The sequence below is a fragment of the Streptopelia decaocto genome (genome assembly GCF_964273445.1).
Source record: "Streptopelia decaocto genome assembly, chromosome: 20".
Taxonomy (NCBI): Eukaryota; Metazoa; Chordata; class Aves; order Columbiformes; family Columbidae; genus Streptopelia; species Streptopelia decaocto.
Window position 1 is genome coordinate 3521145 of NC_138675.1, and position 25840 is coordinate 3546984.

General features: G+C 40.9%; 1 protein-coding gene across 3 annotated transcripts; it reads right to left on the reverse strand.

The window, feature by feature from the left end:
- Window positions 1-905: 905 nt before the first annotated feature.
- On the reverse strand, window positions 906-25733 carry TNFRSF8 (TNF receptor superfamily member 8). 3 transcript variants are annotated; one of them, XM_082069635.1, is made up of 13 exons: window positions 22215-25733; window positions 20701-20924; window positions 18611-18834; window positions 16723-16932; window positions 7762-7887; window positions 7185-7340; window positions 6989-7082; window positions 6278-6558; window positions 5959-6069; window positions 5377-5424; window positions 4665-4690; window positions 3564-3768; window positions 2551-2758 (listed from the first exon to the last, which is right to left on the reverse strand). In XM_082069635.1, the coding sequence occupies exons 4-13, from the start codon at window positions 16910-16912 to the stop codon at window positions 2565-2567; spliced, it is 1431 nt and encodes a 476-aa protein (XP_081925761.1). In that variant the 5' UTR covers window positions 16913-16932; window positions 18611-18834; window positions 20701-20924; window positions 22215-25733; the 3' UTR covers window positions 2551-2564. The 3 variants fall into 3 exon arrangements, with proteins under 3 accessions (XP_081925760.1, XP_081925761.1, XP_081925759.1); XM_082069633.1 differs by having other exon boundaries at window positions 2551-2809; XM_082069634.1 differs by lacking the exons at window positions 18611-18834; window positions 20701-20924; window positions 22215-25733 and adding an exon at window positions 10160-10250 and having other exon boundaries at window positions 906-2809; window positions 16723-16917.
- Window positions 25734-25840: the final 107 nt, after the last annotated feature.

Consider the following 25840-nt stretch of genomic DNA (forward strand, 5'->3'; position numbering starts at 1 on the left):
GAACAGCTCTCCTGCAAAAACATTCTTTTCTGCAAGTGACACATGTACTGAAATAAACAACAAAACATTTACATAGCAGACAAGAAAAGTGTGGCTATGGCTTAAAATCCATGTAATTTTTAATTCAAAGATTTCCAGCAACTAATCAAATATAATACATCTAACACATTGCAATGCATATGGCTCATCTGGAAAGCCATTCCAGTAGAAAAGGTTAATTTATATACAGAGCTGAAATACACGATTAGCTGTCATTACAGAACATCCTTCAACAGTCACAGCCAGGTGAACACGGTTATTCACAGTTCGTGGATACACAAGTTGGCGTTCTCTAAAATGAAATGCAAGTTCCTGTATCTTTGTAGAATGAAGTGTATGCACTGGGAAACAATCAATTACCCCGACTGGGAGGAAAGGGTGACCAGTTTTTTCTTCTTCCTTGCATTGCTGTTTTATGTCAGTACTTGGTGACTTGACCCTCTGTTGCACAAGCACTTCTTCAGCTCATGTAGCTGCTGCTGACATGGCAACACTGACAGCCAGAAGACATTTCTGGGCATTAGGAGCAGTTTATCTTCCGAATAAAACAAGTACAAATACACAAGTACCCAGAAAGGATTCCCCAGTTGCCTCTCTTTACAAGACCTGGTAGACAAACAAAAGTACACAGTGGCAGCAATTGTTTTTAAAAATTATTTTACGTTCTGGACTTGCAGAGAAGAGTGGAATTCAGGAAGTAAATACTGGAACTGACAACTCCCCTCGTATTCAGTGCAGTGCATAGTTCTGGCCTCCAGATGTCCAGAAGAATGTAGTGAAGTTAGAAGAGATGTAGAAGAGGTCAATAAACTGACCAAGGCAGTGGAGCATCTAACTTACATGACAAATATAAAAAGATGGGAACTCAGCCTGGAGGCTGAGGAGGATACCAGCAAAAATGATAAAAGCAACTCAGTATTGCACTAAATACTGTAATACAAGAACTAGCAGCACTCACTGAAATAAGTCAAGAGGACAATTTAAAAGTGCCTCTTTACACAGTGAATGGTAACTATCTGTAAGATGTTGCCACATGCTTGTGGAGGCAGATTGTACCAGGATATGCAAAAGACAGAACAAAAATTAATGGCAATATGAATGAATACTAAAGGCCGGGGCAAATTCTTTAACATCCTTAACCCAATTGCAGCTGATGCTGCAGAATTACGAGGAATGCAAACAGCAGATCTTCACCAGGCTTGTGTGCTCTTCCTAAATAACGTCGTACTGCAACTGTCAGAGACAAAATGTTGAGCTTGTGCTACTAGTCTGGTCCAAGAAGGTGTTTTTTATGCTCTTATGTTCCTTTTGTGTGTTCTAAGACAAAAGACGCTGAAGTTGCACAGCTGTTATTACAGTACTCCGTCCAGGGTAGAACTACAAGGCAAGTAGTTGTTTTTGTGGTTCCTTTTTTTGACTATCAAGGCAAAACGTGTCATCTTGCTAATTTTCCATTGTCCTGTGCAAAAACATAGTCAGCACTATTACATTTACAATTATCAAACAAGCAGCATGAAAGATTGAGAAATAGCATAACACAAGCCATTTGACCACAAAAAAGAACTTTGTTAAAGAGCAGATACGTGAATCAGTGTCACCCTAATGATTATGAGCAATTCTAAAAGAAACAGATATTAACAGGAAATAACCACTGTGCTTGTTTTTCAGTCCTTCCTTTTTGTAGAAAACTAGTTTATTTTCTTCTTTTCCCTTTTTACAGACTCCGCACCAGGCTAAACCCATCATTCATCCAACTCCAAATGTTCAGCCAGTTTAGATTCCATCAGAAGAGGCCAATTTATACACTTACTGATGATTTGAAGTAGTCAAAAACCAGGAATTAGACTTCAAAATTAGAATGACCTAAAGGACAGTGGGCTTCAATTAGTTTTATTTGCTTTCTGTTTTCTGAGCCTGTGTGACATCTTTTGATCCTATTTCTTCAAGAAGTACGAAGTCCACAAACTTAAGAGTTCTGTTTGTGTTAGGCAAAACTGAAACTGTTGCTATATTTATTCAAGAGTTGTGGCCTTAAGAAGAACACAGATGTTGCAAAATATATGACAAAATTGGAAATATTGGTAATACTGAAATAGGAATAACATATGAAATAATGTGGGGGTCTCAAGCTGAACTTGGAATTCTGGCCAGAATTTTCATAGCTAATAGAAGTAATCAGACATAGTTTTCAATCCATTCCTTCATGCAAGCTGTGAAACTTGAGTTGGCATCCAGATGTCCTCTGAATTTTGTAGATTTGATTCAAATTTGTTTCCAGCACGATAATGGGAGAAAGAAGGAAAGAGAAATATTTGGCGTCAAGCTATGAAGGCCAACAGTTTGGATGATCCTCTCATTTCTTAGCTGAAACAGGTTTCTGGCACTCCTTGTTTGAATATGTTTCAGTGTTTAACATGAGTTTTCAGATAATCTAAGGCAGTGGGTGTTTACCTCCCTTGCCATAGATTCAAGTTTAGTGTCACACTGTATGTTTCTGTAGCTTCACACATCATCTCAGTGGGTGATCACTTTTCAGTGGCAGTGGTGGGGTGATGAAATTCCTTTCCATCCTCTTCCACAGGAATCATTACATCGTTCCCTGGAAAGGACTCTGTTTCCTGCTCTGGATAGTGCATCACCAGTTCCTCTTCCACGTTTTCCTGGGTATCAACGTTACTTTCACACCCTCTAGCAGCACAGTTCTTGCCACTAGGCGCTCCTAAAATGGACCCCACAATAACAGTGTCGGCATTCATGATGTATATTTTTTCTGAGGAAGGAAAAAAATAGTGCTGAGCGTAGTTAAGCAACACTGCTGACCCTAGAAATGGCTCATTTTCATGCTTTTTTAAATTTAATACTCAGTTTTTCTTCCCGCCTCCCACCATTCCATTTTCTAACCAGAGGCAAGCCCATCTAACCAAACCCATCACTGTGAAAACACAGAACTCACTATAACCCTTCAAATGCCTCAAGATTGGGTTTGGAAAAATTGCCAAAATGTCTCATGTAGACTGTGTCTCAGGTAACAATTCTACCCCTATAAATAACCTTCTTGTGTGATTTTATCTCCTGCCCTGTTCTATGGTCAAAGACTTCATAGGAACATATGGGAGACACATTTCAAGCTATTACTGTGAAACCAAGAGAAGAAAATGACAGCTGGAGACATGTGAAGTACAACTCTCATTAGGTATTACATCACCATTTTCCAGTTGACACATTTTGGATTTAAAATTTCTTCTGCAAATTTACATCTGCAGGGATGAAAAAGAGGAAGAAGAGCAAAGCATTTTTCTGTCAGGTTCATAAGTGACTGAGGCAAATGTGAAAATAAGAAAGTGTTCTATTGAAATGAATAGATATACCAGAATTTGTGTGTCAAAGGTTCTGGAGATTCAGGCCCAATCTTTGTTAGAAGCTTTGGACACTCTGCTGCTCACTAATAATCTCAGAATGACATTATGTGCCCATGGTTGAAAAATTGGAAATGCAAGAGGGAAAAAAAAAAAGGCAAGGCTCACCAATTTGATTGTTTGTGTGGTCTCTCACTCGAGAATCGACAGGGCGATCTAGGGCATTTCCATCACTCTCTGCCACGTCAGTCAGGCTCAGATCAGGACTACATGCTTTTTCTGTGCTGGAGAACAAGTTATTGTTGGTTTCCAAAGGGAGGGTTCTGTCAATGAACTCCTTCTCTTCTGGCTCTCTGTCAGCAGTCAGTCTGATCTGCCAATATATAGAGGAGAGTAGAAGTGGGGTGAATGTAAAAACAACACCGTGAAGACTGCAATAAGTCTACAGAACCCTTCTGTGGCAGAAATTGGCAATGACACGCTGAAGTTATGATAGCTGATTGCAATCAGATTTATTAGAGTAAGTAGTATCTTGTATGTGTGCAGATGTACATTTAAAAGCAAACTGATTTAAAAAAAATAAATCAGTCTAAAGAGTGTTTTAGCAGATATGGACATTTAAAGATAATAAGCCTAATAAACTGAGAATACTTGCAGGATGAAAGTTGCTATAATTTCACTGGAAATGGGGGAATCAAACAGGTATGATGATTTCAGCAGCTGAGGAACTGCTTTCTGTCACCACCATTTTGACTGATGTTTGTCTTGTTCATCTGCAAACTATCCTGTTAAACCAGAAGCTGGTCCTGACGGAAAGTCTTTCAGACAAACCATACCCACTGGGTACCCATATGACAGTCATGGCAAATCCTACAAAGAGTGCGACAGAAGACGAGTGCAAATCCCACTTGTGTGACTGGAGCAGTAAGATAAAATGGGACTGACAGACAAAGTTCTCCCAGAAGGTAGAAAAGGCGTGTTCACCCTGTGATTTTGAATCTTGTCCCATAGACTGCAACATGAATGGCATGAGACCAAACCAAATACTCCCTTCGCAAACAAGAGTGGCAACATCATATTATTTAACACCACGTTAGACAGAGCTGAAGACAAAGCAGCAGCAAGTCCTAGTCGATCTCAGCACTGCAGCTAGAGGATCACTTGTTTTGTAGTCCAAACAAAAAGACTGGCACTCTTTAACAGGACATTTTAAAATATCATTACGTTGGAATGGAAAGTGATCTGTTTTGGAATACTGTTCACACTTACTGTATATTCGTTCACTAGATCAGAACCTGAAATGGAAAGAAGAAAAATTATCAGAAGAAAATTCACAGCAATCACAAGAATTTCAATATTTGCTCTGAAATATCACCCAGCCATGTTCTGAACTACCCTACTGCCCAACGTCAGCGTCACCTCCATAATGCTGCACAGTCACAGTTTCTATTGTTTAAGGCAAGCAAGGAAGCAAACATTTCATTTTGAGAAGATGAAGCTGCACAAAAGAGGTATTAAATTGTATTCCTGAATAAATTAATAGAAAAAGCTCTGATGTTTGGTGATGAGGAGAATCTAACACAACCAAAGAGAGGGGGTTATTTAACTGGGCAAAATATGTGTACTTTGGGGGATCTGTACAGGTTGCTATAGCTGACACCCAATTTTTTGGAGCATGTCTCCCACATTTGAGTGCCCAAAAGTTAAATGAGCAATTTTTCCAGTAAAGCCTCCCTGAACTGACACACAGCCCAGTGCAGTGGGAAGCAGGTGCCATCTAGTGGGTTGTCACAGCCAGTGTCACCTGCTCACACCAGACAGACAACAGGCCTGGACTTTTGCATGTGAGCAGAGACACACAGTTGACATTAAAAAGTTCTATGTTTTAAATTAAAATTCTATAAAATAAAGCTTCACATTAAAACTATCCACTTATTCTTTAGACAGATGGATTACGATTCCTGGTCTGTCAGTCACTAACCTTGAGATCCGAGACAGGATTTGTGTGAAGCGATGGAATGCAGATGTGCTGATAAAAGAAAGCATTTCTTTAGCAAAACTCATCATGGAGAGTGCAGGTTCTAACAGCTTTACCACACCCACTGGTCTACAACCAACTTACAACATGCACGTCCTGCTTTCTACAGAAGAGGGAATGTGGTTCTGCAGGCACACCCCACATGTAACTCTAGGCAAAGCTACCGAGAGTCGGTATCAGTAAAAACCACTCTTCCTCTCATGCTCAAAGCCCAACCCTATCCCAGGAACCAACAAATACTCACAAAACACTTCAGATATCGTTTAATATTACTGTCTGTGCTGAGAGAAGAAAACACTGGGTTCCCCTTTCCCCACCCAGCTTGTAGTATCTTCCTCCATAAATTCACAGCTGCTTCAATCTTTCTCTTATCTTCTCCAACACACTTCACGACCAGTTTGCGTACAACCGTTATCTGGCCCGCCTCCACCAGGCAGTAGTAAACATTCTCTTCCCCAGTGAGACCTCCACAAAATTCTGGGATATTTGGAGATCAAACAGCATGCTATGTATTTAAAAACTCACGCTTTCCTTTGAGGATGAGGATCTGCTTCTTGCAAACTTTCCACTTCCAAAATAACAGCATGCCCACAAGTAGCACTATCACAGAGAGAACCACTCCCCAAAGAACTAGACCTATAGCACAGAAAGGGAGCACAGGAAAGGCTAAGAAATGGCAGAGGGGGAATTATTAGTACATGTATGTTTTTGGACATAGAACCACGGAAAACATTTCACAAGTTGTAAGGGATTTGCAGGAAGCTCCCACAAAAAAAATTGCATTTACCAAAGACATATCCAAATAAAACATGTTAGACAAGTATAAATGCTTTATCTTTGTTACCTCCCATTGTTGTCTCCCCCTTGGCTGAGGTAGGAAAAGTGCCAGCTGGAACTTTCTCCTCAGGAGTTGAACTGGGGTTTTCCATTGTTGCGGCACTTAAAACAATACTAGCAACAGTCACCAGGTTCTCCTCAAACCTCCTTAGGTTAGAGTTATTTCTTTCATTGCTGAATTTCATGGACAAAGTGCTTGGGGTGAGGTAGGTGGGCAATTGGTCCAGGCAAACTTGATCGTGCGTGGCATTTCCTTTGCTTAGTGCTACTTTGTTTAACTTGGCACAGCTAGAGAATGAAAGAGAACAGTGTATCAGTGCTAGAGGACCCTGCCATGGTACAAGATCAGAGTACTTTCCATGTGACAAACATCCCTTTGGTCATTCTTGTATCACCTGCAGTTATTGCTTTCCATGAAAAAGTCATTAACCTTCTTCTCACCACTGTGGCATTAATTACTGATCTGAATGCAAACCATACATATGTTTAATTCCACTGTAATCAGTAAACTAACAATTAGGCAAGAGGAATTCCTTCCTTCAGTACAGAGCTGTGCAACAGGTATAAAGAGAAGCCTCTTGAACTCTGCATATAGATCCAAAGCTATCCCATTAGCCTCTAAATTTGTATACTTTGCACCAGAAGTGACAGGTGTTCCTTTTCATGCTTTCTTAACTTTAATTAATTAGTTAGTCACTTTAAAGATCTTTGGACTTACTTCGTGTGTGGCTTGCAGATGTTGGTGCTGGAGTTTTGATTGGAGAAGGTCCCAGGCGGGCACTTTTCACAAATAACATCAGTTGATGAGGTGCCTGTATTAAAATAATGACTGAGGACTGACTGGCCAAAGTGCATCAGGTCCAGGCCTAAGGCCAAGATAAGAAAAGGTAAACCAGACAGGTAGGAACTCCTACCTCTGACTTTGACTCCAAAACCAGGCTTGCAAACAGTGTGCTGCTGGCATCGCAAGCAGGTGTACTTAACAGAGAATTGACAGAACAAGCCTGGGCGGCACTCACACTCGCGGCTGGAGTTGAAGGAGCAGGGCTTTGTCTCCACAAGGTCAGGTTCTGTGGGGAAGAAAGAGATGCAGTAACAAAGGATCGCCCTGCAAGGAAAATGGCAAAGCAGGGGCCAAAGTTGAGCACCAGCAGTTCAACAGCTCAGGAAGCAGAACAGGCTGCTGGCGTTCTTCATGATGGCAACTTAAGTCATGAATAATTGGAGAAGCCAGTAGACAATTGCTTGCAATGTAAGACAGAAAGCAGAAATTAGACTTGGATAGCACTGAATGAGAGAATTTTTAGGTAGTCTCGGGTCACGCAGGAAGCGACACTCATTATGTGCAAGATAGCATTCTGCTCTCCAAATCAGTCACCAAGGATGGATAATTTTGCTGCTGGAAATTCTAAATGAATAAAATATAAATGCAGTGTAAACAAAATACATAGAGAGAATATAACTGTGAGGTATGTGTGAGGGAAAGCAAACCTTTTGCACATGATACACAAGCCACACATTGTGGCTTATGGAATCTTTCTTTCACATACTGTTCAGGTCCACATCTCATGCAGTCCTCGTCTGGGTTCCTAGGACATGCTTTCTTTTTAACAGAGCCTGGAGAAAGAAAAACAAAATGTGCAGGATACCCTGTTCAGAATCACAGGAGACATCCATCCTGAAGCGTTCTTGTATATTCATTTACCTGTTAGACACACTACCGCAGTGATTTTGTTTCTCTAGCACATTTTTGCCTTTCCCATTCAAGCATGAAGTGGGTTGCTCTCTGAGCAGTCCTGCTATTTTTACAGTTGCCTTGACAGTAGTGAAATGGTTTTATTTTTCAACTGTTTTCCATTAAACAAATCAAATTACCTATGTATGTCTTTCTGATGCTGGATGTATATGCTATACACTTTCTCTGTTCAACACTTCCAGCTCACCTGGACTCATTGCTCCCAGCTTGCAAGCACACTACCCTGGATCTCACATACCTTCTGTGTATATGCAGCACGCATGAAGTTGAGTTGAATTAGATGACCTCTGGAGGTCTTTGCCAAACTTAAGCTATTCTATGACTCCATATTTATGTCTGGTAATCATTCTCTAGTGACCAGCTTTTAAAAGCACCCATCTGGCAAGCTAGCTACAATAACCAGCTAGGAATATGGGAAAGGCTGGGACAGAAGCATTCCTAATATTTCAGCTTCGGAAGCAACAGATGAGATATTCTACCACTGGCCAGAGTACCAAATAAATTAGAAAATGCAGAGGTCAGCTGTGACCTTGTCAGGAAGCGGAAATAACTACCAGAGGGTAAGGAATAGTGGCAGTTGCAGAAGGAAAAGGAAAAAGCTAAAGCTGCAACATAAAGACAGGCAGAGCTGAATGTTTCACAGGTGGAAAACAGGAGGAGAGAAATGAATTCCAGTTTCAGCATCCAGCCTGCATCACCCAGACACAAAGAGTTAACCACAGGAAGGTGGGATCTGGCAGGGGAATAACTCACCTACTGTGCATTTTGGAAAGCATGCTGTAGGAGTGCAGGTAAAATCAGCTGTGCTATATTTGGCCCACTAAATACCACCAGACAAGCCTGAACCACATCACTTCCACCTCTTCAAAACTACTTGTCTGAGTCTGTTCTTTTCAAGGTGGGGGCTGATGGCTGAATGGCACGCAAGCTGCACATGTGTACCTGCACGTGTCTGTCATCTCCCCCTTCCTCCCCCAATGACACAAAAGCTTTAACTTCAGTTATTTGAGACTTCCTGAACACATGGGATGTGTGCCCCAGGTGTAGTAGCATTGAAGTTTGCCTAACAGTGTGTTCTGGTGATGTCCAGCATTGATTGTGTCCATCGTTCAACGACCAGGCAAAAGCCTGAGCAACAGGAACACCAGCTGCAATCACCTGTACAGAAAAACGTACTGGATGGAGCCTTCCTTTCCTGGAGATGGCTGAATACCTGCCTGCCCATGGCAAGTAGTGAATGAATCCCTTGGTTTGCTTTACTTGCGTGCACGGCTTTTGCTTTACCTGTTAAACTGTCTTTATCTCAACCCCCAAGTTTTTTCACTTTTCCTCTCTGATTCTCTCCCCTATTCCATCGAGGCGGTGAGTGAGCGAGAGGCCACACAGTGCTCAGCTGCAGGCTGGGGTTGAACCACGACAGCAACCAAGCACTGAACCGCTCTTTAGACCCCTTTTTTTTTCTCTAATAATAAAGTACCCTTTTGAAAAGAAAAACATTTCTCTAAGAAGAGATGGATAGGGTGATGTACCCTAAAATGCCCCACCCACTGAGGGGTTTTTTGGCCAACAGGGGGAGTTTCAGACATTTCCAGAACTTGTCTCACCAGCCTGTTTCCTGCTTCTGACCTCATGCATCACAACGAGCTTCAGGCAAAGCTCACTGTGTCCCCTCATAAAGGGGCTGTTCACTTTCTCAGGTGAGACACTTTCTAAACTGCGTTGACTATGAAGATAGTGACAGATTTTCCGCACCTGCATTTTTTCTTTTTTTGGCTCTGACCAGAAACTTATTTAGCCTAATTTCAACGCACTCCTTCAGACCCTGAGGCAAACTGAAATGAATTCTTAGAACCTGCCTACTTCTGGCTACTTCAGAGTGTCAAGTCAGCCAACAAAAACCACATTAAAAAATTCTAGTAAGTTATCTTGTTTGCAATTTACAGACTGCATGCAGACTGAACAGGAGCACGGCACTGGAGAACAAGGTCACATCTGGATCCACAATAGACAGTGATTCATGCAATTGCACTTTCCTTCAACAACAAAATACAATTCTGCATACATATATATGCTTCCTACTACCTCTACGAGAAAGACTCCACGTTGATTTGATTGAATTACAAACGTACCGACCTGTGGGACACCGGTAGCAGCAGCTTTGTGAAGTTTCATCATAGAACCAATTTTCAAGTGTGTCACAGGAATGAGATGGGGTTAGTGATGTCTAGAAATTGAAACGGACAAAAGACAGTTAGAAAAGAATTAGTTCTCTATTAGAGCAGATCCCAGTATCTGTCTCAAGTGCATATTAAAATCTAGCTAGATTGGCTGTAATTCACAAGGATAATTCTTGTTTGCAGCAAATAAGTCTTTCTGTTCAGTTATTTATGCGGTCATAACACTTGAATTCAGTGACCTAAAAATGCGTTTATTATAAACCAATACATTGTTTTACTTATAATTCAGAGACAAATCCTACACTGAGAAAAAGGGGGTTTTGCCTTGAAAAGAATGCTGCAGATACTCACACAATGAAGCCCTTATTCAAATAACTAATCTCATTTCTGTTGTGAGTGAAGGCCTTCAGGAGCAACCTTTGGTTTCACAATATAACTGATACTTATTTAGTTAAAAAAAACCCCACAGAATAGTTCTAATATTAGCTTAGAAAATGAGATTCAGCTATGAACTGTATCAAGAAGCGTATAATAAGACTTCATTTATGCATGGCAGGGCCACTTCATGCTCTGGGAAATTACGGTGCTACAAGTTTTCTGATGAGAAAATCTGATTTTTTTAATTTGGCATCTCCCTTAATAATCCCCTAAAAATGTTGTTATCTGAATTTCGTTTTCAGTATTTACTAGAAGGTATAAATAGCAAGTTTTTGTAAAGACTCAGCAGATTCCCCAGATATTTTTCCCACATGATACTGGTAGAGCAGTTAAATACTTCACAAAACCTACATCTCACTTTCTGCAGATGCATTTTCCTACTGCCTTTGCACGCAGTGCAGAATCTGACTACCTAACTCATTTCACAGCTGTATTCTCCTATATAATACGCCGCTCTTTTCACAGCAGGACCATAAAAACACAGAAGTTATTTAACTTGCCCCAGGTTACATCAGAAAATAGGAACTTTCAGTCAAGGGGGAAATTAACAAAAGGACAAGAAAAAAAACATATTGAAACCATTAAATTTCACTGAGCTCCAGTAATAGAACTGAGAAATCCTGCCTGACACATTTCTGCACTAACCACTGGGCCACACAGCCTCCATACAAAGCATTTTTTCGAGCATATAGAGGAAATAGCAAATGTGTGCTCGCTCAGCCTGACTCAGATCAGGTTTACAAATGTGCACCCCGTATTTTTCTCTTCTGAAGAGGAAGCCCCGGGCTGTAGGAAATGGAAGTGGAATCTCCTTACACCCTGGTTAACCAGCCATTCTGAGATGACATTGAATAACAGGAAATGACACGAGACCTGTCACCAGACAACGGGTCATTCAGGAGTCACTGCAGTGACGTGAAGTGAATTAACTAGTTGTATAAAGAAATTCAAGGAACAGCAACATCCTGGCTGGAGCTAAGTCGTCCTGGACTAGTTTGTCTGTATGAGCTATGGGAAGTCACCACGAAAACCTCACCTTCTGTCCCTGGTTCTCCTGGGCAACAAACTCTGGCTGCAAAATTGTGTTTGACTTTAAATCAGGGTGGGAACAAAATTCTTGAATGATTTATGCAGCACATAAACTTACAGCTTATTTAATTGTCTCTTTGGGGATTTAAATAGAGGAATGGTCTCTGTATAAAAGTTTGAGGGTAGGGCTGCTTTTTACAAAGTTACTTGAAATCACAAGTTTAGGATTAGATTCTGCTCTTAGTTACAGCAATGCAAATTCTGATCCTGAATTTGACCTGATGCTAACGCTGTGATAAATTACTGCGTGAACCATGCATAAATACTACACAAATATGAAAATACACAAGAGTACTCAACTTTTACTTTTCTTTCCACAAGAGGGCAGCTACACAATACACAACATCCACACCACCACAGCAAATGCTGCTTTCAAGCATCCAGTTCTGAGCTCAGCTTTGCAGCCAGCCTTACTGTTCGCTGAGCCAAGCCTAAGGTCAGAATAAGACATTTTAACAAATCGTGACATGATTTCTATGGCTGAGAAACTACATTCTGGAGACCCCACTATTTCTAATCTGCAGCTACCTGCAAAATGTTTTAAGAGTTGCCATCCTTTTAGTTGAGGTGTGTTTAATGAGTACAAAACTTATTATAGATCCTTTCAGTGATAAATAATGTAACATATCAATGCTCGCCATCAATCATCACCTCCCTATTTTTTTTCCTCTAAATTCTAAAGCTGTTTGATTAACAGCAATGCAATGATGCAAAGTTCTTCTCGAAAACAAAGCAGAAAGGTTGGTGCTTTGTAGACCTGAGTATAATCCAAGCCCCCAGAGCTCCAGCACTTCAGGCTTAAAAGCTCAAAATAAATTACATAAGCAAAACTGGCGGTATGGAAAGGCCACCTGTCACAATGATGATATGGGCTCTGCTTCTTACCTTACGCAATACATTTTGTAAGCTGAATTTCAAGTTTTCATGCATCTGGAATAAAAGATCCTGTGCTAAGAACTCACCAAAATTTCCACAAATTTTTGTATGAGTGGAAAAAATTGGTGCCTAAAAGCCAAGAGCATGCCTTGAAGAAAAGGCGGAGGTAAAGGGCCAAGGCCTCCTTGTTTTAAGTCTTCCATAAAATGAAACTAATTTTCTGCAGTTATAACACTACTTCTGGGAACAAGAACAACATAATTTTCATTTTTCTGTTTATGTGTGCTGAATATCAGAGTAATAAGTTAACTAAAACAAAAGATAACCAGTCAAAGATATGAAGTGAAAAGGGAACAAAAATGTGCATTATTAGTGGGTAGCAACAGGCCTGAACTGAGGTAACTTGCCCACTCAATGACTGAACATGTGAATTACCTCAGTTTCACCACCTGTAACTGCTCTTCCCACATGCAAAACACCACATCCAGCATCTCAGCTACAATTAGTGAAATTGGGGTGCAAGTTTGCAATCAACTATTGGCTTGTTTGACCTTTTATTTTTATGAGCTCAGTAGTTCTAATGACAGCGAGACCGCTGGAAGAAACACAGGGAATTCTGGATTTCTTGTTTTCCAGTCCCACACCCATGACAACTCAGTGTTTCTGGAAAGATCCTTATGCATTTTCTTGATTTGACCATCAACTTAAATCTCTGTGTGCAAGAAGGCTCCAAGTGATACAATTGATGTGTTTGGGCTTTTTTTGTTCCTCAGCTGTTGGCTACTCCTTTTTTAACATAAAAACCTAGACATGAACCATCCAGTCCAACCACATTTGGAGGGACTGGAAAACGCTTCATGCATATTTATCTCACTGTTCCTGGACAGAATGACCACTGAGTGCTGGAGTTATGAAATATTTTATTGTTAAAAAGCAAATATTTCAGTGGCTTGGCCAAAAAAAGCATTAGATTTCCAAGAATTATGGAAGCAACACACGCATGTGAATAAGACAAAAAGTTTAACTACAAAACAATGGAAGTCTTCTACCTTGGACCGTTACCCCATTTGTTAGCATGAACTTAAGTCAAAGAATTCTTTTGCAATACATTCTAGGATGACAGTGGAAATTTAACCCTCTCTCGGAAAAAAATATGAGCTTAATTACTTTGACTCAGGATTGTGCGAATATCACTAATAAAACTCATTTTTTCCAGAACAAAACCAGATTATTTAAATTAAGACTCTTTGTGAGGCAGAAGCTGAAGGTTAAGGTTTGACTTAGCAGGTCCTAGTTGCTCATAAATAGCTCTTGAAATGAAAGGAAGGGATAAAGCAAAAGAGAGAGAAAAAGGTTTCACCCTCGCATTACAAAACCTCAGCGCTATCACCTTCTTACAAAAAGCATCAGCTGTGAGCGTTGGGGTGGCAGGTTCAACTTCTTGATTCCGTGGTGCCCGTGTGCAGAGGCCCACAAAAAATAAAGTGCTAAGAAATTCTCCACTTACAGCTTTGGCCATTTCTCCAGTACGCTTAGGGAAACTGCCAATTAGCCAGTGAGAGAAGATTCCCTTCATCGTTTGTGCCCCTTACTACTTATTTCATAGGGAAGGATTTGTGTGTAAGAACTTCCACTTCTGCTCCATTCCCCCTTCTTCTTCCTGGAATGCCTAGAAACACTGAAGAGTGGGGTATGATCCATGCTCAGCAGCAACTAGCACACAGCTTTGCTTCATCAAGGAAATCTCCAATAAGTTTTACAGAACAAACTCTCCTAAATCTATGCAAGAAACAGAATGAAATGCAGTAACCTAAAAATCCCCTTTAACTAACATTTAAAGTATTTTTCTCTTTCAACTTTTGACTATCCCTCCTCCTTATCAACTCTTGTCTGAATCTCAGGACAGAAACAGAACTCAGGTTATTGTTTTCTTGTTTTTTTAAAGCTTTGTATCTCAAGGTCCAATTAAATAAAGCAAATATATTTGATACAAAGCATTTGGGTTTTTTTCAGTGCCTGTTTTTGAGAATTTGTTTTAGAAAATAGGGTTTTTGTAGCTCTTCTCACTTTCTTTGTATCTACAAACATGTTTGCTATTCCAATCTAAATAATGGCAATTGTAAAGATGGTGCTGAATTCAGTGGGTTACTCTGCAACTCAGTCAGGGCAAGGTTTGACTCATTTATTTATGGTCTTTTGAGCTCACAGAGAAAAAGTGATGGTGAGGCAGAGTAAGAAATCAGCTTGCTACAAATGAGCTGTTCAGTCAGGAAGAAAGCGTATTACGGTAAAAAAAAATCTTCTAGCAGCACTGGCTATTCTAGAACTGACTAAGACTGCAGCAAAACAGTTGACTCCCTTTCATGCTCCCATCCAAATTCTGACAGTACAAAAGAAGCTGATAATCTAAGACTTCAAGTAGTCAAGCTGCATCTCCTTGATAGTAAAGACATTATTAACAAGTAAGACTTAACTGAATATTACAACAAACAAAACCCAAACTGTGGACTCAGGTGAGGTGGAATGGGGTTTAAAATATGACCGATAAACTGTGACTTGCTCATATTAAATAGTATTCCTTGTAGTCTGGTAGCAGGAAAAGCAGGTTGATGTGATAGAGACAATACAGACAGACAGTGAAAAGCCCAGTTGCTTATCCCAGCAAGATCTGCATATTTATTCTGGGTAACTGACGATTTTTCAGGGAGTCTGAATGTTGACAATGAGTATCAGAAAACCAAATTTTCTTTCTGACCCTTTCATTTTATGAAAAAACACCAGGAGTTATGTCAAATAGCAAAAATACCATCTTCTTTGCTATTGCAGTTCTCCTAAAGCAGTTTGCATTCAGTAGACCAAGCAAGGTTATCTGAACACCCTCCTACGTATTCCCCTGGGGGGTAAGGACTACAGACTCCAATCCTAGTGAAGAACACTGATTCTTCTATATTTCAGGAAGGAGACAGCAGCAGGACAGATAACCAGGGCAAAACAGAGCAAACTTGCAATGTGGGAGGGGAAATGACAACCAAAGACAGAAGATCAAACTACTCTCTCCAGAAGAGCCATAAGGATCTTTTTCAAGTGTCTTTGAAGAGGATGCAGGACTTGCTTATTTTCAAAGACCTAATTGGAGTCAGTTTCTTGTTAAAAAGCTGACAGACCAAAGTGACGTGCTATATCATTCACTTACAGACAGGTGTCTTAGGCTAGTATAGGCTCATATTTCCACTACAAGGGAAAATACCCAATTTCAGGATCCAAGATTGTGCAGTTACTCACATATTTGACCTTACCTGTGCAAAGAGCCTCTCCAACTGACCTTTTTGTATGTGTTTGTGTCAAGCAGAGAAATTACCTGGATTTATACCAGATGCTAAGGGCTCGTTGCCATGTGATCCACTAAGGAAAACTGAGTCAAGGGGGATGGGGGGAAAAAAAAACAACCCACAAGAGATGACAGGATCTAAGCAGGGAACTAGCTTGCATCTACAGCGCCAGCTGAGTGGAACTAGTGTGCTATTGTCTATTTTAAGTCAATTTGATGCAGAAATAATAGCCCATTCATGAGGAAGTCAGTGTCAGAGCAGTGGGCGGTTGTAAAGAGGAAGGTATTTTACTGTTTAGTTTGCCTTTACACCTTTCAATTTGCCAGCCCTGACTCACATCAGCAGAGTGAGCAGAAGCCCTCCGAACCAAGCTCTGCCACAGGACACCTGGCCATGCAGGCAAAATTAAAAGCCACTCACCGAAAGAAAGGAGAACAGTTCCCCACCCCTAACAAATCTTTCCTCATTCCCTAACTGCGATGTGCCTGGAGGTGCAGTAACACTAACAATGCCAACAAAAAAAACCCACAGACCATAGCTCCTATCCCCTGCTCCTGCCTGCAAAGTTCCCAGAGAGGACAAACTCTCCTGCCTGCTCTTCCTACCTTTATTTCCTGACAGCTCTGCTCTCTACATTTATCACCCTGTGTTGCACAAAGCCTGTTTCTGTGGACACCCAGGACCCAGCCTATGGTCAGGATAGTCCTGCAAGCCCAAGGTGCCCCCAGCCCTCTCCAGGCTCCTGCATCCTGAGGGGCTGCAGGATCCTGCTGCCACCCTGCCCTACCTGAGGGGCTGTCTGGATATCCTGGAGAAGCAGCAGGAGCCACAGTCCTAGTGGCAGGCTGCAGGCAGCCATCTGCGGTGGTGTTAAATCTCGCCAGGTGCCAGCATTGCAGGTTGGACAGCCAGGTTACTCCTCCTGGAGGCTGAGATCCTGCCAGAGTCCAGTCCAGTCTTGCTCCGTGTCCGTTCATTCAATCCAGAGCCATTCCAGCTGTTCAAGACAAGAAGGAGACAGGCTTTGAGACTCAAGGAAGCTGAGAAAACAATTTAGAAGGAAGGGGGAGGGTGGAGGGGGCTGCCCAGAAAAAGAAAAGTAAAAAAGAGCAAAACAAAACCACATCAATCTCTAGTCCCAGAGCTGTCGGGTTTCTGTGAGTTGGTTGTGCGCATCAAGGTTGTCACCAGAGGTACGCAGCTGGCTGTGCAGCAGCGCGGGCTCCTGAGTCATTTAGGCTGCCCTCAGAGAGCACTTCACCACCCCAAAGCCTTGGCCAGGCATGAGTCCAAGCCCTGCCCCATCCAGCTACCACACTCTCAAGAGCTGCAACCAAATCTCAAGAGAGTTCCCAGTAAAAAAACACTCATTTTTTCAGTACAGTCATTTTACTCCTGTTGAATGAGTGTGTGAAAACTCACAACCAACCAGGGTGACTCCACAAAGGTTTAGGCTTTACACATTGCCATTTTAAACACCAACATAATGCAGAGCATCCTCCCGAGAATCCTTCTCTTTCCTCTGGTCCCACTTGAAATGAATTCCTGTTGCTGACAATCATCTCTTGGACTGCTACTTGTCATTCCAATCGCTTTTGTTTGTTACTCTGCATAATGCTTTTGTGGCTCTGGTGCCTGGAAATATCTCAGTTGCTTAAAGGTGTCATGAAGCTTTCTTATCTGCCCTAAAAGTTTTGTCAAAAGTAAAAGTTACCCACTTCAAAAAAGGGCAGGCTGCCTCCAAAACCTCTCTGAGATGCTCAGGAAAATAAAGAGAAGTTGAATTCCCACACCCATGGTTTTTTGCTTCTCACTCTTATCAGCAAAAAGAAAAAAACAAAACAAAAAAGAGAAAAGATTGCAAGCCGGATAATTGATTATTTTGTTAAAGACCCACAGCTGCTTCACTGCCATCCTACCAGAGTACCAAAGATGAGAGCATTTCACAGGAACTTTGGGATGATGTAAATATCTTCTTTAACCACAGCTGTAATTCTCTTCTTTTTAAGTAACTACCTCTATTTCTTTCTTCAGAATACTTTCTTATAAAAACCAGGCATTTTCAGAACATTTCATACTGTGTATTTGACACACAAATGTAACCTACTTTCTTCACTCTGTCAGGTTACTCTCAGTCTCTAAGCTCTAAGCTGATTCAGGTAGGTATGTTTAGAGATAACTAAGTATCTGAATGTCCAAATAATACATTCTTGGTTTTCCTCATTAAATAATGGGTCAGAAATATCTAAATCTTGTGTACTAATATGCCATCAGGCAATTCTATCTAAAGCTTTTCTAGCAAAAGGTCAGGAACCAACATAAGACAAAGCCTGGAAAATGTTAGCCTCTGTAAGCCATACTGCTGAAGTCAGTGTATCTGATACAAAAATTAATATCAGAACACAAAACACTGTGCATTAAAGACTTTCCCAAGATTAACAATAGGGAGAGTTTTCTGGCTTGTTTTCCACAAAAAATAAGCCTGAAATGAGCATAATGAGCATTTTGCGTATGTATGTATGTGTGTCAGTTCCTTTTTAATCAACAGTGTCAGTAATTTTTTTACCCATTGGATAACTCCAGTTAAATTTGGCTGAGGATGCAATGTCAATACATTTTACAAAGTTTCATGGAATATGACTTGCACAAAGAGGAAGGATTCTAGTGACACTCACTGAGGGAAACACTGCAGGGAGACCGGTGTTCCTCAGAAGAAGGGATCCATCTCACACATCCGAAGTGAAACCAGGCTTCCCAGCAGCCGTCCTTCTTAGAACTCCTTATTCTTAAGTTCATTCTTGACTGAACTCGATATTTAAAAGGATAGGAAGTGTCAAGTGCTCATTGTTGCTGCCAGCTTTTCGGAAAGGCTGTTACACCACACAATGCCATTACAAGTCTGTAATAAAAGCAACAGAAATAAAAAGGGTGAAGAGGTTGTGTTTAACAGGAATGTTCCGACCTGCATGCATTTTTAAGTGAATGCCTTAATTTCCGACTTTGTGTGTTTTGATTTCAAATACAATGAAAGGGGCTTTCCAAAAGAAGCCCTATCAGTAACTGGAAGAAGCACCTCTGTTTCATAACAAACCCACGCTACTGTTCTCTAAATGCTGCCTCTGTTTCCTAGAAAATAATCTATGTTAATATGAAAAAAAAAAAGCAGAACAAATAGAAGCAAACAAACAACCTGTATTTCTCTATTCTTCCATCAGAGGACAATGTCTATCATAAAGAAAGGGGAAAACCCCCATGAACATGCTATTATTACTTATAATGTTTATTTGATTATATGCATCTGTCTCTAACATCTGAATATCCTTTTGTTTCAGGTGTTAAAGGTAGCAGTGCCCAAAGACAAGGCTGCTTAGCATTTTCTATTTTAACTAATTTAGTTAATGCTGAGCTTAGTTAACGCTTAGGTAATTTTTACACCAGTTATCTGATCTGTGCTGGTCATCTGCGTGTGTTGTGTGGAGTTGAGGTGGAGGGGATCAGAGAAGGTCCCATTAAGCCAGCAGTTATCCAAACGTCACTTGATGCCTGGAGCAAAAGAATGCAGGGACCCAGCTAAGCCATGAGGGAAAGTCTCTCTAACACATACCCAGGATGTTCCTTGAGCACCGTCTATTCCTTGTGCTGCTAACAGTGATAGCCGAGTAAAAAGAGTAGTAATAGAATACTGTAGAAGTAGCATTGTTACACAAACACTCACGCAAAAATACTCATGCCATTTTCTGATTTTGAAGTGGCCGATTTTAGTCTCATATTGTACTACTAGCATGGTTCCTTGTGGTTTTAATATTTATGTTCAGTTACTATATATCTAACTGTATTGGTGGAAAAAAACACCGAGAGAAGTGTCATCTCTAAACATCTGTCGAACAGATAAACAAGACCACCAAATTTAGAAGGATACATATTAAAACTACCTTGTCTAAAATCTGTATTTCAGTGTCTGTCAGTGCTGCTATGTAGAGAATTGCAGTATGCTGATGAAAAATCACTAAACTCTTGCTACTCAGCTAGATGAAATAACACCAGATCCTAAAACTTCACTGGGAGTCTCAGCAGTAGTGCTTGTTTGGACACATGCTACAAATAAAAGGTGGAATTCTTAACAAATTAAAAAAGAAAAATGACAGCCTTCGCTGTAATAAGAAAAAATAACTCACAGCTAAAGGGAGGAAAGCAAGTAGTCACCAATAATCACTTTCTTGATACCTCTCTTGATCAATTTATGCATTTTAGCCATGGGACAGCTCTCTTCCTGGGGAACCTGGGAAGTGACACTATGGTAACAACACGCAGGGACAGCATTCAGGATCCCAATGATTTTAGGCGTTGTAAGGGAAGCCAACTTACTAAACTTCTCTGGAAATGTGTCAGTAGCCCAAAGAGGACAGACAGGAGGGAAGGCAACACTAGCGCCATGTGATGTCACGGAGAAGCATCACTTGGTCAGCAAGAAATCGGAGTTTGAACTACCTGGAGCTGACAAAGCATTTGAACTTGTCAGAACATGCAGAAAGGAATAAAATTGTATTTGCGCCAGGTATGCCACAAACCGGTAAAATTCTGTCTATGCCACTCTGGTACCGATACTTGTTTTCTGGTACATACACTTTTCTTATTCTTAGTATTAAATAATTGTCAGTCCATTTAATTACATTCAGTCAAATCAAATCACTCTGCAATATGTTAAATACATCATGGGTTCATTTGATAACATGATCTGCAGAACTATATTGATCTTGCAGTTTACCTGGGTATATCTGTCCACTGCGATCAACAAGGAAGATGGTATGAAGCTCTTCTTGCATGCTTGTTGAAACACAGCAATGGCTTAAAACAAGAGTTCTCAGCAGGAAAAAACTGGTTATAATGAGCTAGGGTCATAATAAAATCCCAATTCATAAGGGAAATCCCAAGTCATTTCAGTAACTGTAGTTTCAGTAGATGGACGTTCTCACAGGGTATTTCTGATCTCTAGTAAAAAATAATAGAAAAAGAAATCAGCTTCCTTGTTTTATATGAAGTTTCATATACATGCAAATCAGAAATCTAAAATAAAAGAAGAGACTAGTTCTTGTTTGTTTGCAACTCGGGACTTTTGTCTCAATTAGCTGTGCTCTTGCTGAGCACAGAAAATTTATTGGCCATTAATGAAAAACCAACGGAAGGATATGCATCCTGGTCTGTTCCCAAGCAATAAGGTTACTCTTTTTTTGTTGTTGTTTTTAATGTAATGTCAAAAGTATTTACGTGAAACATCCAATTCCCAACTGTGGGAAGCTCAGAAATGCTGTAAACCATAATTGTTTTTGCAGGCTCTGAGCCACAACATAGCTATTGGAAGAGTTCTCCAGACAGCTCATATTAATCTTACTGCAAGAAGTCTGGCTTCAGCCGAGATCTATAAACCCCCCCACAAAAAGCCCATTGACCCCATTCATATTCCCTAGTTTTCATTCCAGTTACTTCCACCCAAGCATATCCTCAGTTTAAATAGTACAATATATGGCAGTGCTACCCTCTGGCTACACTTCCGGAAGCAGCAAAGTCACTCTTAGTCTTGTTATGCTTAAAAAGTGAAATTTTCTGGAAGTGTAATCATGCATTTCTGCTACCAGAGATTTGCATTTGGTGTTAGTATGCAAAACAATATATGATGGTGTGTCTTGTCATTTTATTCACTTTTTGCTTGGATTAAGTCGTTCAGAACTTTGACACAAAAACTTAGGCAGCTAAAAATGTGTCAGACTGATCATGTTAATAATAATGATAACATGGCTTAATTTTCAATTAATTTCTTTTACAGATGTCATTTATATAAAGTTGATGTGGATAACAAAATCTTATAACTGTTTTTATCTCAGCTAATACTACTACATTATATACTATGATAAAATAACCAATGTAACAAAAAAAATCTGTATAAAATGCCTTTTTTTCTGCTGCACAGTAGCTTCAAAACTGAAGTGCATTTTGAGTCAGACTGAAAAATGAGAAGAGCTGACAGAGAACTCAGTGCTCTCAGGAGAGACTTGGCTTCCATGAAAGAAACCAAAACCGTGTCACAGAATTACTATGCCCACAGGCTCACTGAGAGAGAGAGACAACCTTAGAAGAGAGATCACATCATGTCTGTACTTTCAGTAATTCTGACTACAGCTTCTGGAAGCTAAGAGTGGTAGATTTACACTTTGTCATTCTCAACAGAGAAAGCTCTTGACAAAGATATTGAGTATCATTTGCATTATGCCGTTCCTCCCATACCTTGCTAGAAACGGAGAGGCTCAAGGGTGATTCTTTCATGGTCCAGACAGGACAGCCACTTGATCGTTACAGCTGTAAAGAAAGTGGTGGTAACACAGGTTGCACAGGCAAGAACATGTCAAGGCTGAGGCGTTTTAAAGATCCTTCATGCCCTTTCTGAACACCTCCCTAGCACTCGTTTAATTTAAAACACAAGTCATCTCTGCTGCTCATTTGCTAGAGTAATCATACTGTAAATCTAAATGACCCACAACAGCATTATTTGGTTTGGGCCCCTCCCCCCATCCCCAGCCTTTGCACAAATTAATCCAGGAGCACCAGCTTGGAGTTGAGCTCAGTCTTACCTCAGGTCAAAGTCTTTGTCTGGAGTTCTATAAAACTCACGGTTTCCCCTACCTAACCAGAAAGTGCAGACAGGCTTCTATAAAGTCATCCATTACATGAAAGGATTGGTAAAAAGTAGTAACTCTGCCTTCTCTGTATCTTCTGTCACCAGGGCACCCACCTCATTCATCACTGGCCTACATTGCCTCTGGTGTTAGTTTTATCTGCCACGTATTGGAAAAAGCTCTTCCTGTTGTCCTTGACCCCTCTCACCAGGTTTAATTCTAAGGAGGCCTTTGCTTTCCTAGTTGCGTCCCTACACCCTCTGACACCAGCCTTATATTCTCCCCAAGTGGCCAGCCCCTCCTTCCACGATCTATAAACTCTCCTCTTCCACTTGAGCTTACCCAGCAGTTCCCTGTTTAACCACGCAGGTCTCCTGGCTCCCTTCCTTGACTTCCTACGTGTTGGGATGCTCCGATCTTGTGCCTGGTAGGAACAGTCCCTGAACACTGACCAACTATCTTGGGCCCCTTTACCTTCAAGCAGCTCCTTTACCTTCAAGTCGGCTCCTCCACCCTTTGCATCAGAAAGTTCTCGTCAAGGCACTGGAGGAACCTCCTAGACTGGGGCTGGCCGGCTGAGTCGTCCTTCCAACAAACATCAGGGAAGTTAAAATCCCCCACCACAACCAGGGCCCATGATTGGGAGGCTGCTCTCAGCTGTCTGTAGAGGCCTCATCAACTTCCTCACCCTGATCTGGTGGCCTGTAATAGACGCCCACAATAGTATCACCCTTGCCAGCCTGCCCCTTAACTTTCACCCAGAGACTCTCAACTCGCTCCTCATCCGTGCCTGGACAATACTCAATACATTGGAGTTGCTCTCTCACATAAAAAGCAACTCCACCACCACGCCTGGCTGGGCTGTCTTTCCTGACAAGGACACAGCCATCCATGCCCACATTCCAGTCACATGTGCTGTCCCACCATGTCTCCGTAATTGCCACCAGGTCATAATCTCCTGCCCTAACACAGGTTTCTGACTCCTCCTGCTTATTCCCCACGCTGCACGCATCAGTGTGCGGGCATTTCAGAGAGCGAGCTGAGCACTTTGATTTAACCCCTGGGGTATGGGAGGCATCCCAGCCTTCATGAACTCTAGAGTGATGCCCCACTGATGCAAGCCCAGTTACAACCCCATACCCCTTGGAGTCTAGTTTAAAGCTCTCCAAATGAGCCCTGCTAATTCCTGCCCCAGCATCCTTTTGCCCCTGCGAGATAAACCTTTCCCACGTATCACTGTTTGGACTGGTGCCTTGTAAAACCAGCCGTTACCAAAGAACCCAAAGCCCTGCCTGTAGCACCAGTCCTGGAGCCAGTTGTTTACAGACTGCATTTTTCTATTCCTTCCCATATCATCACCCAAAACTGGAAGGAGGGAATAATCAGGCACTCAAGAATTCCAGTCTGTAAACTCTTGGCAGAAGGTGCTAAAGAAAACTTCAGTGAAAGGTACTACAAAGGGAAAGATTCAAGCATAGGACAGAACCAAACTGAGAGGTAAAACGAGCTTTTGCAGAGCCTTGCCGTTTCACAAAAGATCTACTTTCAGGTATTTTGAATGTGTGAACTGACAAACAGGTCTTTTGTAGACAGATTCACTTATTTCAGCAAAGCATTTAACCCCTGAAGTTCATCTGTATGTCAATAAACAGTTCCCAAATAAACCATCTGTTTCAGGATGAAGCACTACTCTTGTCATTTACTGGAAATTACTTACGATCTTACTTCACTCCCTATATTAACTTTTTTTTTTTTTTTTTAAACTTTGGGAATAAATGCACCATTTTAGAAGATTACTGGAATTAAGAGCATTTCACTTCCTTCTAATGAAAACAAATTCTGCTCGCATTTACATAAACATAAACCCAAACAAACTCTGGTGAATTCAGAGGAACTCTGAATCTCTATTACTGGAAAGACAACGAATCTGAAGGTCAAAATAATAAGAAGGTATGCCAGCGCTTTCCTTGTTCGCCACCCTTTGTGCAAATATTTTACATTTGTTCACTGATATACAATTGTTTATGCTATTGTTGCAACTGAAATGCGCTCTATGTATATTGCCTGAAAAGTAAATCGAGGAAATTGAGAAAGGAACAAGAGTGTAAATTCTACACATTTTTATCCAAAATTGAAAATAAAAATGTTTGGGGAAGACTGGCCTTGTGGTTAAAACACAGGAGTGGGAGTCATTTGTTCCCAGTACGGTCAGAGAGTTTTTGGATAACTCATATCCTTTCCTGGTACTCTAGTTCTCATCTAAAAGCAGAGATTGATCAAGCTTATCTCTTAACAGAAGCAAGATGAGCTTTCCTTTGCTGACACAAGCAAAAGAAAGACAGAAAATATTAAATAATTTTTGTGAAAGAAACAAATGGGAGGATTTTCAGTATGCAGTTTTTCCAAAGAGTGTAGCTGAGCATCTCAACTTGACAATTGAGAGTCTTCTTTTCCCTGTCCTACCAGCACGTGTTTGCGCTGCAGAAATCAATGGAATACACCAGATGAAGCAGACAACAAAATCTTTACATTTGCTGTGGCATTACCCAGAAAACTGGTGAAAATAAGGCTTTTTAACTCTGAAGAGAAAGGGCAGAATTTCTCTCGTGTTTTCAGATTTGACACATTCTGAAAACAAATTCTTCTGGGCTTTGAAAACTCAAGTTCCAAAGAGATGAAAGCTCCAAAAATCAAAGTTGGCAAATAATTCAAAAAGCAAGCTCATGCCACGTGGAGATGCTTCACCTGAGGGTTCTGGAGACAGTCATTCCTTGACAGGCTGGTAACTAAACAGAATAAATCAGCACTACATTCATTCAAGACTCCTGATATTAATTCTTACAATGTACTGACAGCAAGGAACAAGGAACTGAATTATTAACTCAAGTTTAAGGCACTAGGAAATTATGTGCCATGTTTCAAACGTTTGGAAATGAACATATTTCTATGCATTGCACTGAACCAGGCCATTGATAGGCCAATTCCTCACCCTGGCATTCAGAGTTAACGTTATACTTCTGGTTTACTTAGTTGAGGTGGCAGGTGAACTTTGTAGCTACGGTTGTCCCAGTGGTAACGGTACTAGTTAGTCATCCTGTATGCATCACTTTATCCAGCCCTAGGTGGGAAAGCTCATGCAACTGCTTAGAAATAGCTGCAAAAGGTAAAAAAAGAAAAAGGGAAAAAGCACGTATGAGAGTTTGGACATTCAGCTATGTGCACTGGCTGCTCACGTAT